The following is a 17100-nucleotide window of genomic DNA, read 5'->3' as shown; positions in this document are numbered from 1 at the left end:
CCTTGCTCAAGTTTAGTAAAAAGCCTGAAACAATTATGCTTGTTGTATTCTACTAATTGAGACCTTTCAAATGACATATGACACAGGACTATCTGAGCTGTATGATGTTTTTGACATATTGCAGTATGTAGTACAAAAAAATTGTTAAAACATTATGATTTTTCTTCTTCTTCTATTTATCAGCAGATAATGCCTAATGACTATACCCCCATTGCAACTCTCTGTCAGTGCATTGAAGAAATATATACTTGGATGTCACAGAACTTTCTCCAGCTCAATAAAAATAAAACTGAGGTTATCGTTTTTGGAAGAAATGAGGAAAGATGTAAAATCTCTACCCTGCTCGAAACAAAGGGCTTAATAGTAAAGGAAGTGGTAAGAAACCTTGGTGTCCTAATAAATAATAATCTAAATTTTAATAGTCACATAAAAACAATCACAAAATCAGCATATTTTCATCTTAAAAATATGAATAAACTTAAAAGATTCATGTCTAAGGAGGATCTTGAAAAGATCATACATGCTTTTATTTCTAGTAGGATTGATTATTGTAATGTGCTTTTAACAGGACTCCCTAAAAATACTTTAAAACCGCTCCAAATGGTACAGAATAGTGCAGCCAGGATCCTTACAAAAACCAAAAGAATAGATCATATTACTCCAATTTTAAAGGCAAGGCAAGGCAAGTTTATTTATATAGCATTAATAATTAAATAATTAAAACAGTTTAGAAAAATAAAATAAAATAAAATAAAATAAAATAAAATACAGTACAGTACAAACAGTCGGACGAACAGCGGCACAGTGCTCATTTAGTAAATGCATAGCTAAACAGATGTGTTTTGAGTCTGGATTTGAATGTGGCCACTGTAGGAGCACATCTGATCTCTTCTGGAAGCTGGTTCCAGCTGCGGCTGGCATAATAGCTAAAAGCAGACTCGCCATGTTTAGAGTGAACCCTTGGTATTTCTAGCTGATATGATCCTAATGATCTGAGTGATCTGTTGGGTTTATATTCAGTGAGCATATCTGCAATGTATTGAGGTCCTAGGCCATTGAATGATTTATATACCAGTAATAATACTTTAAAATCAATCCTAAATGTAACTGGGAGCCAGTGTAAAGACCTGAGGACTGGTGTGATATGTTCATATTTCCTGGTTCTGCTCAGAATCCTAGCGGCAGCGTTCTGTATGAGCTGCAACTGTCTTATGGTCTTTTTGGGAAGGCCAGTGAGGAGTCCATTACAATAATCCACCCTGCTGGTGATGAAAGCATGAACAAGTTTCTCTAAGTCTTGTCTGGAAACAAAGCATCTAATTCTTGCAATATTTTTCAGATGATAGTATGCTGATTTAGTTATGGCTTTGACATGACTACTGAAACTAAGGTCTGACTCTAGTGTCAAGATTCCTGACTTGATTTTTAGTTGTTTGACCCCTAGAGTGAAGGTATGCGTTCACCTTGAGAATTTCATCTTTGTTTCCAAACGCAATAACTTCAGTTTTGTCTTTGTTTAATTGAAGAAAGTTTTGACACATCCAACTGTTGACTTCGTCAATACATCGGCACAGGGAGTCAATGGGGCTGTACTCATTAGGCGATAGGGCGAAGTAGATCTGTGTGTCGTCGGCATAGCTGTGGTAAGCAATTTGATTATTTCTCATTATTTGGCTCATTGGGAGCATATACAGGTTGAACAGGAGTGGCGCAAGAATTGAGCCTTGAGGGACTCCGCATGTCATGGATGTCCACTCAGACTTATGGTCTCCTATACTCACATAATAACCTCTCCCATCTAAGTATGACCTGAACCATTTTAGGACTATCCCAGAAAGCCCCACCCAGTTTTCCAGCCTGTCAAGAAGTATGTTATGATCGACAGTGTCAAATGCAGCACTGAGGTCGAGTAGTACCAGCACTGATAATTTGCCTGAATCAGTATTTAGGCGAATATCGTTTATTATCTTTATGAGCGCTGTCTCTGTGCGGTAGGAAACCAGATCGAAAATTGTCAAAGTATCCATTCGAGCTTAAGAATTTGTTCAGCTGGTTGAAGACAACTTTTTCAATGATCTTGCCTATGAAAGGAAGATTCGAGATCGGTCTATAGTTGCTTAATATGGTCTTATCCAGATTGCTCTTTTTCAGGAGGGGCTTGACAACTGCAGTTTTCAGGGAGTTTGGAAAACTCCCATACCCCTTTTCCACCAACAAGAACCGGGTGCTGGTTCAGAGCTAGAGCTATTGCCAGTTCGGAGTTGGTTCGACTGACGAGCTTACTAAGAACCGGTTTGCGTTTCCACCGGCCAGAGAGCCACAACAGAGCTATATCTTACGTCACTGCATACGTATCATGTTGCCCAGCAACGCTAGTGCGGCAGCGCCAAACACAAACACACCAGACTTGTTCGAGATGCATCGGCTTCTCGCAGAACGATCAGCACATGAAATCAAAGCATTGCGAAAGCGATCAAAAAGCACAAGGAGTCGTATGATCTCCAAACACTCCCGCAGCTCTGATCGGTCCACGCTGCTCCGATGCATCTCGAACAAGGCATCAACAATAATAGAAGTTGCGTTACTATGGATGCTCATGGGTTTGCGAAAATAAATCGGCATCCAAACCCGGCGAATCCAACGCGTTCGTGCAGCTCGCCGTAACTTACATAGACGGATATTATAATCGAGCTGCTATAAGCTCGACTAGCTGCTATTTAAAAATGGCGGTCACAAGTTTCTCTTCAGTCTACGGTAACCCCGCCCCCAGCCCCTGACGCAAGCGGTTCTTTCTTGGCTCCGTTCTAGACCCTGCAATGATTTGGTGCTACTTAAGAACCAGTTTTACTGGTTCGGAGCTGGTGCTTTGGCGGTGGAAAAACAAAGAACCGATTTGAAACTAGGCTCTGGCTCCGAACCAGCACCAGCTCTGCCTTGGTGGAAAAGGGGTACCAGAGAGAAGTGAGGCATTTACCACTTCTAGAAGATCTGCTTCTAAACTGTTTAGCACACTTTTGAAAAAAATATGTGGGAAGTGTGTCAAGGGCGCATGTTGATGTTTTAAGGTGCTGTACGGTTTCTTCCAAAATTTTGCCATCAATTTCTTTGAAGTCAGACATAGTAACTACTTTCTCAGGTGGTCTGATCTGTCTAACCCCAGCGCAACTCAAGGATGTGCTGATCACCTTTCTGATATTATTGATTTTCTCAGAGAAGAAAGAAGCAAACTCACTGCACTTGTTGTCTGAGAGCATTTCACTGGGAATCTGGCTTGGAGGGTTTGTCAGTCTCTCTACAGTGGCAAAAAGAGTGCGTGTGTTGTTTAAATTGCAGTTTATAATATTTGAGAAAAAAGTCTGTCTAGCTTTGCCTAGTTCCATATTGAAAGCATGCAGGCTGTCTTTGTAGATGTTATAATGGACTACAAGTTTTGTCTTCCGCCACATGCGCTCTGATTTTCTGCATTGTCTTTTCATAATTTGCACTGCTGTTGAGTTTCTCCAAGGTGCTTTTTGTCTGCCACTCTTCTTCCTGACTTTCACATGAGCAATATCATCAATTACATTTTTAACTTTTGAGTTAAAAGAATCAAGGAGAAAATCAACAGATTCAGCAGATATGCTTGGTGTTAAGGATATAGCCTTCATAAATAGTACACTAGTGTTCTCATTTAAGCATCTCTTCTTGACAGACACAGATCTAGCTTCAATGGCAGGAGAGATCAATATATCAAAGAAAATACAGAAATGATCAGACAGTGCTACATCCTTAATAACAATCGATGAAATGTTTAGACCCTTACTGATAAGTAAATCTAGAGTGTGTCCGCGATTGTGTGTGGGTCCATGTACATGCTGAGTCAGATCAAAAGTTTTTAAAACAGTTTTGATTTATTTTGCCATATTGTTTTCTGCATTATCTATGTGAATGTTAAAATCTCCAGCAATGGCAAAACAGTCAAACTCTGAGGTAATTGTTGATAACAGTTCTGTAAAGTCCTCAGCAAAGCCTGGAGAGTATTTTGGAGGCCTGTCAATAATGATAAGTAAAATGCATGGAGCACCTTTTAACACAATACCCAGATATTCAAAAGACGTGTAATTCCCAAATGATATTTGCTTATATTGATAGATATCTTTAAAAAGAGCAGCTAGACCCCCCACCTCTCTTAACAGCTCTGCAGACACTCATAAAAGTAAAGTTAGGAGGGGCTGTTTCATTGAGGATTGTTGCACTGCAGCTGTCTTCTAACCAGGTTTCATTTAGAAACATAAAGTCCAGGTTGTTTGTGGTTATTAAGTCGTTGACTAGAAGTGATTTATTTTTAAGTGAGCGAATGTTCAAAAGTGCTAACTTAACAGTCTTACTTTTTGTCCCCACAGCAATCTTAGTTTGACGTGTAATAGGCACCAGATTAGTTGGGTTTGCTGTACGGCTATTGAAGGCCTTAGACTTTCTATCTTGTAATAGAACAGCAATAGAGAAAGATACAGGCACACTGGGTTCCCGCTTGTTCTGTAAACATTTGAGAAAGTTACTGTTATCATAGCAGGGACCCAAAACATATCACTGAGAGCTGGTATCAGTTGTTTTTGGTTCACCTCGAGCAGATGGGGGAGGGTGTGGGCCCTGGCGTTTTGGCCGAAGAGGCCGAAGAGCTCTCACAGGAGGGGGCGGGCAAGCTCGGCGCGCAGGCTTCGGTGTTTGAGGTGCTTGCCGTTTTTTGGTTGGTATCTGGGGGCTTGCAGCAAAAGAGTGGGATAGTCTGGTTCCAGCATACACCAGTTCTTCCATTTTCTGTGAGAAACACAGAAGTGGGGATGTTGGAGAGAGGGATAACGTGTCTGGTGAGAGGGGCTGTTGCTCAGGTGTTATCGGAGGCTGTAATATGCTGTCCTGGCTTCCCTGGCTGTTTTCCAGGAAGTCGTCCTTGGGTGCTGAATCTTGGAGCAGTTCTAATATGTCTGTCTGTGGTGAGCTCTGTGGGCAGGGCTCAGCTGAGATTGTGTCCGTGAGCAGAGGTTGTTGTGGCTCAGTGGTGTTATCATTGTCCTTGTGTGATATGTCAACCGCATGTCCATTTTTCTGCTCAAGTGAAGTCCCGTGGTCATTCATACTGTTTCCAGGTGTGTGTGTGTGTCGTTCAGATTGAGTGGATTGGCACACACTGCAGAAGGATGATTGAGGGAGAAGTAGATATTGTCCTTTAACACTCTTGAACCAAGTTTGTTTGGGTGATGGCCATCCCGATGAAATAGTTGTCTCTGACTCCAGAAGAGATTGAAGTTGTCAACGAAGTTTACTCCTTTTATATTGCAGGTTTTTTGCAGCCATGTATTAAGCCCAAGCAGCCGTGAAAACCTATTTGTTCCTCTTGCTGGGAGTGGTCCACTGATGAATGTTTGAACTTTCAGTCTTTTAAGTGTTTCAAAAAGTTCATTGAAATCCTTCTTAAGGAGTTCTGACTGCTCTTTATGAATATCATTCTTCCCCACATGAATGATGAGTCGATTTGCAGTCTTATGTTTCATTAAAATGTTCTGAAGTTCCCTGTTTATATCAGAAGTTGTTGCTTGTGGAAGGCAGCATGTAGTTGTATCCCTGCTGCTAATGTTTCTGATTATGGAGTCCCCCACTATCAGAGTCCTGGGCTCGGCTGCGCTCTGAGCTGAGTGCCGCTGTCTGCTCGACCTTGAGCGCCAGTTAGCATCAGTGTTAGCTACAGGCTGATTCAGTCTGTGTTCGATCACATTCATCACATTTGGGGATTCCTCATTTACATTCATTAGTAGGGGAGAGCGGGGCACAACCTAACGCTTTTTGACTTTCTCAGTTTGTGTAAATCTACTTATGGTTCAGAGTATTTATTTTTTCCCACATTAATTTCCCACATGTCTACAATTATGTGGTTTTGTTTTATTAATACAGTATATACTTTTTTCTTGACATACCCCGAAAGAATGGAAGTGAAATGTGACAACATGCCCCATAGGTGGGGTACATTGTAACATGTGCAGGGGCACATTGTAACATAACATATGACAGCTTAAAATGTTATCTGATCTAATAAAAAATATATACAAAACAAACTAAAATATTTTCTAAATAAAATACAATTAAAAAACTTTTTCATATAAAATAATGGCAATTTTTAATAATTAAAAATAATTTTTTTTTTGAGTTTTGACTACGAACACATGAAAACACAGCTATACAACATAGTTCAAAACAAATAAATAATTAGTCATTTCTGAACATTGACTCTCAGTCTTTATTCACCTTTTTCTCACGTTTTCCCAATAAAATTAATAAAAGTATAGAATATAATAGCATATTTCTAATAGGGGCACATTGTAACGCAGTGTTACAACATGCCCCCGCCTGCACAACTGGGGTTTAAACCCTGCTAGTGTCTTCTGCTAGTTAGCGAAGCATTAAAGAACTATCTCAACTGTTAAATAACATCTTGGAGATTAAAATAATATCAGATTTGTCTTATTTTAAATAAACACAAAAGATAACTCTTATCTCTGAAAATATCTTGGCAAAATTCCCTTGTTTAATGCAGAAAAACAGCGATAGTGTCAAGCTGAAAATACTCTCTATGCGACCATTTTCTCTAACGCACGGCAGAGGTGAAAAAAACAAAACAATCGCCGTATATGCCATACACCTGTCCGTCTCTTAACACTACAAAGATAGTTTACCTATAAAATAAACCACAAAACATGTACAGTGAATGTTTATTAGTGTGCATTTCGCGCCAATCCTGTTTAAAAAAAAGAGTGCCAAGCGTCCCGACGGTGACAGTTATTAAACCTGTTTTTCTCAAAATTCCGTTCCAGAAAATCATAGCGATCGGCCAACTTCAGATAAACATAACTTTTGCTACCAACAAGCTATGATAAAAATAAAAACAGATTTGGAAAGGGCTTGATACCAGCTTCCATATGATATCAAAACCTGTAATAGGTCAAATTTCACCATGTGGTGGGTTTTCCTTAGATCGCATCACATATTCTAATTTTCTAGATACTGAGATACTGAATTTGGGGTTTTCATTAGTTGTCAGTTATAATCATCAAAATTAAAAGAAATAAATACTTGAAATATATCAGTCTCTGTGTAATGAATGTATACATTATACAAGTTTCACTTTTTGAACGGAATTACTGAAATAAATAAACTTTTTCATCATATTCTAATTATATGACCAGCACCTGTATATGAGCAGAGTCCAAAAGTATAGCCGGAAATGTGTCTTTTTAAAAGAGTGCCTGATCCTCACTGTTTTCCTCTGGGATTGGGTCAGGAATTGACTGAATAATCTCATCAACCCTCTGCTGGTAGATGCTGGAACCACACCATCATGGCAGTAACATCATTTATTCATCGACAGCAAATGTGATAAAGCCAATGCTTCATGTAAAATGTTAGTGTTTATGTGTGTTTAAAATCTGCTAAATAAAGATAAATAGGACTATCACATATGCAAAAAGGAGCAAGTTTAGTTACGTCTGTTTTTACAGGAATAGAAGCAAAGGAACAAAAACTTTTCTTTTAACTCATGATTTTTCATGCTCTTTATTGTCACATGTGAAAAAATGTAATTGTGTGACATATACACACTGCAAAGTCAAATTTTAGAATATTTTATGACAATATAATGTGAGCAGACACTGATGTAATTCTCAGACGGACGTCTCTCTGTAGAAGAAACAGCTGATATACAAGCTGAAGCAAGAGGATCATTTCAGCATGAGCTTCTGCATGAAGATGAAGGTTTTCAGACAGAAATCCAGTGGATAAACAGACTCCAGTCATATTCACAGGACATTCAACAAATATCTGCTCGTTAACACACACATATATAATTCCTCCAAACCCCAGAGGGAAGAAATCTTCCCGTCTGCTCCTGATATGATGAGCTCATGATCTGGATCATTAATGTTTATTTGTGAAGGTCTTGTTCTTGTTCACAGAGGCGTAAAGTTGATCCTGCGGTTGATCTTCTCTTCCTCTGATGGCAGCATAAGTCACTGTATCATCATGATCCTGAAAGAACAGATTCTGTCCATCAATGTTTGAACCACAGCGATTATTATTATTATTATTATTATTAGAGCATGAGCTTCATTTATCTGAGTCAAACTCATATGCTGGTATCTACTCACATTGAGTGATTTTACTGGCTTTGTGTTGGAATAAGTGACCTCAGAATAAGTCACATCATCTGTCTGCTCCTAAACGTCAATGCAAACGTGCAGAGAGTCAAGTTTAACACACAGAACAGACATATCTCTCTCTATAATATGTAGAATAACACAAAAGCTTTTAAATCACATTATTGAACAGACAGTGAACGTAATGTTTGATGATTTAGTGGACTCACATCGGCTCTTACAGCGGGAGGAATGGACATGTTGATCGTCTCATTCGCCCCGTTATGATCATTCTCATCTTTGACCTTCAGAACAAACAGTTAAACTGCATGACACTTTATTGAGCTTTAAAGACAGTAATCAAATCTAAATCACTGCATTACTGAACTCACCGCGGAGTCGCCAGTCCCTCTTTTATTATCTGAAAAAAAAGTGACTCATGAAATATGAGTATTTATGGAAAAACACAATGTTAAGCATTACGCTTTTTCAACAATCAGATTTTGTTGAAGCATTAAAATGAATAATAAAAATGATTGTTGACGTGATAACTCTGTGAGATTGACATTACAGGATTTCTCAGCAGGAATAAACTTCTGTTTGAGAATTTCATATAATCCACATGTTTCTATGATACGTAACAGTCTCAACATGATGTGTTTGTTTGCTCATCTGAACTGTTTTTAATTGTTGTAAAGGAGTAAATCTGAAAACTCACCAGCTCTTTTTCTGCAGATCAGCCAGAGAAGAGCAAGAAGGAGAACAGCGACTGCAGCGACAGAAATCACTATGACTGAAGAAGAGATCGAGCACAGAGTCAGAGACGGACAGGGCAGATTGGGGACAACTATAGACAAAGACAAAACACTGTGATTATGTACCTTGTGTGTTTTTATTCCAATGATCCTGAGACTCTGTGAAAAGGATGAATGGGGACAATTATATACAAAGACAACAGCCATTGACAATGGTGACATGCTTCATGGTATAGTATAAAACTCATGGCTCCCAGCATGCATTGCGGCATGAAGCATGTCACACCACACAACTCTATATAGATTTTTATCTATTTTTTTTTATATATATATATATATATATTTTCTCCAACAGCCCAAGCATACATACAGGCCTATATAATGGTGTGTAAAACAAATGTATAATTTATAATCAGCTCCATATTGGATTCCAAGTGATCAAGGGCTTAGAGCATTTCATTCAATCTAATTTCAAGAGTTCACCAGTAGTGGACACTCGTGCAACATTAGCGAGGGATGAGCATAAAAAGTGGACGTAAACACAGCCTCGCCCTGCGTCTCAATGTCCATACTATCCTTCCTAAACAGTGTGTGAGATTAGAATAAGTGTCCCAAAGCATAGTATGTTGAAGAGTGTGCCAGAAGTCTCCGGATGGTCTACTATTTCCGGTGGATTTTCGAAGTGTGGATCCGTGCTCACTATAACGGCTAATATTACCCACAACCCATTGTGCTTTGGAGGAGGAACTACAAACATGAGTAAAAAGTGTTAAAAAAAACGACAAAACATGGCGGATATGCACGACCGACGGTGAGAGGTTTAGATAAAGGTTTGAGTGACTAATCAAAGTTTAACCTGATAGAAAATATTTATTTCATGTTAGCTATCCGTGTTATTTCATCTGCAATAACAATGTGGACTTTTATAAAGATCCGTTTGGCCATTTACTTTTAAATGCATCATTCTGCATTAATATGAGGAGAGTCTTGTCATGAAAGACCCGTGTCTGCAGATCAACGTGATTCTGCATTTCTCTCCGATACGGTAGGAAATAGGGCTGGGTACCGAGTTCGATACTTTTTAGGTACCGACCTAAATAATTGCCTCAATACTATCGAGTATCGAAAAATGACTTGTTTTTCGGTACCAGATTTCGATACCTAAGGGGTTAACTCGTCAACGTCAGTGCTCAAACAAATACATATGAAATGCACAACGACACGCCTGTAAGAAAAAATGAAGTGGACGTCGAAGATCTCAAAAAATGAAGTTTATTACAGCATAGTAGTGGCAAGGTACATGAAGCACCTTGGGTTCACCGGCATCAGAATGAACCCCGAACATACCCCATCCTAAACCTTTTATCCTGGTCTTAATGTAAATGAAGTTGCTCTTCTTGCAACAGCTGTGGTCTGTATGTTAATGAAGTTGAGACACCCCATGGTCCCTAGTGTCCCACAGAAGGTTCTCTGTTATTCTTTCAAATAAGAACAGCCAAAGGTTAAAGTGATAAGATTGTTTGAAGTCCCTTTAATCAAGATGGTTCTCGATTGCCCTCAGTCACTCCCAAGCTATAGGTGACACCTGTGCCTCTGTGATACTATTTTCATATTACTGAGATTGGATGTAATCGTCTCTATATGATAATTAAGCTCTTTTAAGTGAAGGAACATTTTGATATATATATGGAAGGCTAACCCTAACCCTATGGACATTCTACCAGAAACGTACATTTCCACTTTAAAAAATCTTGGGGAAAAAAATATATTTTTCTTAAATCTGAACGTTGAGACATATGGAGGACATGTTAAACTATGAGAAACACATATCATCCCATCTCAGCATGTTTTTATGATTAAATAAAATACATTTTTATACGCATTTCACCCCTAAAATGTCAGGCCCTGTCACAGACAAATTTGTATATGTTAGAATGGTTTCCTAATGAATTTCTTTGATACAGATAGCATTTTCTTATTGATCACATGTCCCTGATTGTATCTAACATGGTTTTATAATTCCTTTAAGAAATATAAGTAACTTTTCGGTCAACTGTAGTACACAAAATCACAGAATACCCGCAGGCACTCATATAGTTGTAAAATAACTACCTTTACATAGGAGATTTTTATAAAAACATAGTAGTGGATATATACCCCCACCTTCATCTACACAGTTAAAGAGATTAATTAATTAATATTTCCTCAAATAGTACACTTTTATCATAATTTCCTGTGTGACAGGACTGACCATGGCGTGACAGGACTGACGGTACTGTGACAGGACTGACTTTATGGATTTTGATGATGCAGAAAAAGTTATGTTTTGTGTTCTTTATTTAAGTTTTGATTGGCATTTCTTTTTAAAATTATTATTATAATTTTAATGTTAAAGTAATATTAGACTATGGTAAAATTCAGCCAAGGACATACATAATATTGCCAAAAGTATTGGGACAGCCCTCCAAATAATTGAATTTAGGTGTTTAAATCACTTCCATGGCCACAGTTGTATAAAAATCAAGCACCTTGGCCTTCATTTTACTATTGCATGCGTTAAATACATAACATATGCAATAAATGTAATAAAAAAGAACAATAACATTAATTTGTAAGGCCGTGTCACACAGGAATGTGACAGGGCCTGATGTGACAGGGCCTGACGGTTGGCCATTGTAAACTGCCATTACTCAGCCTGCTAGCATGCTAGCATAAAAACTGTTAACATGCAAGCAAGGAATTTCAATAACCTTTTTAGACATGTTTTGGATTTAAAACATTTTCATTATTTTCTGGAATGTTTAACCGTGACAGGGCCTGACCCTTTAGCTCGTCTTCCTAAAAAAAACATACAAAAACAAGCTTAAAATCATACAATTCAATGAAACAATTCAGCCTTAATCAATGTAAGCTTCACCTGGGTCAAATGATGTCACTTCCTCTGAGTGATACCCTTAAAGGTGTATTTCACACATTTTATGTAGAGTTTTATGTAAACGTGACAGGACTGACCAAAACATGGGGACAGTTGTAAAATAGAATTTATTTGTAGAATTTATATATAATTTTATGTTTTTGATCAGTTGATGTGAATGATAACAGCTTAAACTTGTTATTGATGAGTTTTTTTTTTTTAAATAACAGTTTGTAGCATAACAAAACTATGAAAGCTGTAGCTCCAATTTGGCTGAGGACAAGGGCATGGACAGGATTTGTAATTTTCAAAAGTGTTTTTAATAAAGAAAAAAATATCTGAGAACCTAATGAATGACATATTCCTTTACAGAACAACTCACAGAAATCAACTATGAGCCAGTTTTAGAAATTTTGGGATGAAATACTTTTTTATTCACTGTAACAATTCAAGGACAGATAATGTACGTTTCTGGTAGAATGTCCCTGGAGTTGAAGTGGTTTGGAACAGACCATAATTTCTTATACGCCTAAAGTCGCTCACGCACATACACGCAAACTCTACACACACGAGACGCGCGGAACTCTCCGCGCACATACTCATATGAGACGTGCGCGCACACAAACTGTCCACCCACATACTCGTATGAGACGCACGCGCGCACACAAACTGTCCACGCACACATTCTCATATGAGACGCGAGCGCACGCACACACACACAAACTTGCGCACATATTCAATGAGACGCGAGCACACACACTCACAATACATTAAAGATGTGGAAAAGCCGATTAAAAGTGTGGATACATTTCTCCAGGCTCGACGCCAACAGCGCGTGATGCAGTATTTGCGGTAAAATAATTGCTGCAAAGACCGGTACCACGACAGATATGATGAAGACCTCGACAGTGCATGGAGTAAACATAAGAGCAGAAAGTTGCTCCGTCTTCGACTGGTAAATTAAGAGATACCTTGTTGATCACTCTGACAGAAATATAGCAATAATGTATGGGGCGCCGTTTGTAAAGCGGCTCACGCTGAAAATAACAGCAACATTTTGTCACATTTAGCTTCAAACAATGTTTAAAAAACTGGTATGCATTTTTGACGGTCACTTTTTACCACATTTACAACAATATTTGTCAACTTAGAGATATTTTAAATAGTTAAATCTAAATATTAAATGTTACACCTAAATGCTAAATCTAAATCTAAATGTTAAATCTAAATCTAAATATAAATGTTAAATATAAATGTTAAATCTAAATGTTAAATCTAAATATTAAATCTAAATCTAAATCTAAATGTTAAATCTAAATCTAAATGTTAAATCTAAATGTTAAATCTAAATCTAAATGTTAAATGTAAATCTAAATGTTAAATCTAAATCTAAATGTTAAATGTAAATCTAAATGTTAAATCTAAATCTAAATGTTAAATCTAAAAGTTAAATCTAAATCTAAATGTTGAATCTAAATGTTTCGACTAATATGCAAATTCAAAATGCCGGTAACCGGAAGTGCCAAAATAAAAGCTCGAGTGTGTGTTTATAGCATGGTTTATAGTGTTAAATAACGAATAAAAACCATCTCATAATAATAACTATAATATAACGATAATAACTATCTAAAATAATAAACACGTTTGGAGAAACTGTAGAGTTTCGTGATGAGAGTGATGACATGACATTCAGTCAAAGTGAGCCCCCTACAATCATACTCGATTGTAACCTGTCTTTTGAAAATCATATTTCATATGTTACAAAAACAGCATTTTTCCACCTTAGAAACATTGCTAAGCTACGTAATATGCTATCAGTTTCTGATGCAGAAAAGTTAGTTCATGCATTCATGACCTCGAGACTGGATTACTGTAATGCTTTACTAGCTGGTTGTCCTGCATCCTCAATAAACAAGCTACAGTTAGTCCAAAATGCCGCCGCTAGAGTTCTTACGAGATCAAGAAAATATGATCATATAACACCGATTTTATCATCACTGCATTGGTTACCTATAAAGTTCCGTATTAATTACAAGGTATTGCTACTGACCTATAAAGCCCAAAACGGCTTAGCTCCAGTCTATTTAACGGATCTTTTATCACCCTATAATCCATCGCGCTCTTTAAGATCACTAAATTCAAGGCTTTTGGTCATACCTAGGATATCCAGAACCACCAAAGGAGGGAGAGCATTCTCACATTTGGCTCCAAAACTCTGGAATAGTCTTCCTGATACTGTTCGTTGCTCAGACTCGCTCTCCCAGTTTAAAACTAGATTAAAGTCGCATCTCTTCAGCCAGGCATTCATATAATCCTACAGTTCAAACTACAATCCGGCCTCTAGCTCATAAATGCCAGAGGAGAACTGGCCCCCGACTGAGCCTGGGTTCTCCCAAGGTTTTTTTTTTTTTTTCTCCATTAGGTCACCTGATGGAGTTTTAGGACACCATTAGGTCACTTGATGAAGTTTTTCGGTTCCTTGCCACTGTTGCCTTTGGCTTGCTCAGTTGGGGATATTTTGGGGATATCAATCAATAAATTCCTCTTGAAACAAACTTTGTTGTATTATTTTAATTTAATACTGTGAAGCTGCTTTGATACAATCTGTATTGTGAAAAGCGCTATACAAATAAACTTGACTTGACTTGACTTGACTAGTGGCTGGCTATTATGGCTGCAGGTCATAAGTCCCGCACTTTTCATAAAAGTGACACTAGCCTACTCTTCAATACAGTTTCTCCAAATGTGTTTATTATTTTAGGTAGTTATTATCACGATAATCCATGTCCAAGAGTCCATTTCCTCGGATGAGATGGTTTTTATTCGTTATTTGACACTATAAACCATGCTATAAACACACACTGACCTCCTCGAGCTTTTATTTTGGCACTTCCGGTTACCGGCATTTTGATTTTGCATATTAGTTAAATATTTAATTTCACCCGAAACATTTAGATTTAGATTTAACATTTAGATTTAGATTTAGATTTAACATTTAGATTTAGATTTAACATTTAGATTTAACATTTAGATTTAACATTTAGATTTAGATTTAATATTTAGATTTAACATTTAGATTTAGATTTAACATTTAGATTTAACATTTAGATTTAGATTTAACATTTAGATTTAGCATTTAGATTTAACATTTAGATTTAGATTTAACATTTAGATTTAGCATTTAGATTTAACATTTAGGTGTAACATTTAATATTTAGATTTAACTATTTAAAATATCTCTAAGTTGACAAATATTGTTGTAAATGTGGTAAAAAGTGACCGTCAAAAATTCATACCAGTTAAATACAACATTGTTTGAAGCTAAATGTGACAAAATGTTGCTGTTATTTTCAGCATGAGACACTTTACAAACGGCGCCCCATAATAATGACTACTGAATGTACACTGCCATTCAAAAATGTGTTGGTCAGAATTTTTTTTTTCAGTAAGGATGCATTAAAGTGATCAAAAATGACCTTAAAACATGTGCAATGTTACAAAATATTTCTGTTTCAAATAAATGCTGTTCTTTTGAATTTTTTATTAATCAAAGAATCATGAAAAAATGTATCAGTTTCCAAAAACTGTTTTCATATTTCTGAAAGATCATGTGACACTGAAGTAATGATTTTGAAAATTCAGCTTTGACAACACAGGAATAAATTACATTTTGGAATATATTCAAATACTATTTTAAATTGTAATACTATTTTAAAGTGTAATACTATTCCACAATATTACAAGTTTTACTGTATTTATGATCAAACAAATTCAGGTTTGGTAAGCATGAGCTCTTTATAAAAAAATATTTTGTTCCTTTGTGCTTTTTTTTTTTTTTGTTCCTTTGTGCACTGACTAAGGAGCATGAGTCAAACTGAAAAAATAAAACCAAAGTTTTTCTGAGGTAATGTGTTATGTAAAATGGATTTCATAAAATTGGTATCGAAAAAAGTATCGTTCAGGAACCGGTATCGAAATCAAGGTATCGGTATTGGTATCGAAATTTTTTGAACGATACCCAGCCCTAGTAGGAAATGAAATGAAATTAAATGTGGAGGACTTTATCTTTGACAAGATGATTGACAGGTCAGTTTGAGTGTCAGGATGTGTGTAACTAAGCGACAGAGAGCAACCGTTAAAGACGCGATTGTATGGTGTGATTGTTTGTCCCAAAGCTTGTCTACTCTTCTGCTACACACTCAAAAGTATGCATCGTTTCTTCCCAAAAAGAGTACATACTCTTAGGGCGTAGTATAAGAAGGTGAATTGAGCATTAGAGTAAGAAATAAGTGAAGTCGGCCATTTTCTCTTCAGTTTCATCTGAGCTGTTGAGGTGAATGGCAGGACGAACTTTCTCCGGTCAGACAGAAACAAAATGTAGGCAGAGATAACTATTTTTCTTTAAGGTTAATTATATATAATTATATAATTAGCGTTGTATGATCACGCTCTTATTGTGAATGCTTTTAAACCATTCAAGCGCGACAAGACTTGTCGAGTGTCCTCATAAGAGCCGTCTTAAATGATTTAAATAAAGTCTTAAATGAACGTAGAGATTTGTGAGAAAATGGGACACGTGTCTGCATGGATGAGCTCAACATATCGTCTTCATGTGACACTTTCTTGGAGAATCGAGTGAAAGAACCGGAGTGTTATATGAACACACTACTCTCACTGTTTATACTAAACATGTCATAGAATATGCATAAGTATGCCAATTGGGACACACCATAAAAGTCCATGAAATGAAACTAAAACAACAACTCAATGTGACAATCATACTGTAGAATATGACAGTCATATTTTGATTAGTTAACACTCAAGATAACCATATTTTAACTTTGATAATATTACATACAAAGTTAATATTTTTGCTGTCAAGTTTCAATTCCCTTATTATTTCCAGCATCACGTTTTGGACTGTTACTTCACTGCAGTTCTTTGAGTTACTCTTCTGTGAGAGTCAAAGAAGCTTTTGTTCCCTCAGTTTGTTCTGGTTCAGTGATACTGATAGACCTATAGCGTATGGACAATCTCACGCCCAGCCAGCACAGCCATGTGGGGCCCAAATGATTTTTTTTTATTAACGGGCTCGTCGAAGTCGACCCGTTCGGCAGATTTACCTCAGCTCGACGAATATGCAGTCCGTTTTCAAACCGACGACTACTTCAACGCAGAATGATGACGTTTTTCGCGTATCAATGACGTGCGGATCGGATACATGCGACCTGGCCGTTCAGACTGAAGTCGCATTTCAAAAGATCGGATA

The 17100-nt window shown here is 37.1% G+C and overlaps 2 protein-coding genes across 2 annotated transcripts in view; both read right to left on the bottom strand.

Annotated features, from left to right (window-relative positions):
* The window catches only part of LOC309501443 (uncharacterized protein), a 56016-nt gene that overhangs the window by 30994 nt on the left and 7922 nt on the right, over positions 1-17100 (bottom strand). The window lies entirely within an intron of this gene.
* The window catches only part of LOC309501345 (uncharacterized protein), a 64866-nt gene continuing 55334 nt past the window's right edge, over positions 7569-17100 (bottom strand). Inside the window, exons 4-9 of the mRNA XM_082173394.1 lie at positions 9044-9076; positions 8881-8955; positions 8555-8583; positions 8393-8467; positions 8175-8243; positions 7569-8055 (exon numbers count right to left, since the gene is read on the bottom strand). Of these exons, the coding sequence (XP_082029520.1) occupies positions 7945-8055; positions 8175-8243; positions 8393-8467; positions 8555-8583; positions 8881-8955; positions 9044-9076 (392 nt within the window). The 3' untranslated portion in view covers positions 7569-7944. The remainder of the gene's footprint in view (positions 8056-8174; positions 8244-8392; positions 8468-8554; positions 8584-8880; positions 8956-9043; positions 9077-17100) is intronic.

Source organism: Leuciscus leuciscus (assembly GCF_965113295.1).
Source record: "Leuciscus leuciscus genome assembly, chromosome: 1".
Lineage (NCBI taxonomy): Eukaryota > Metazoa > Chordata > Actinopteri > Cypriniformes > Leuciscidae > Leuciscus > Leuciscus leuciscus.
This window is presented reverse-complemented; position numbering and strand designations above follow the sequence as displayed.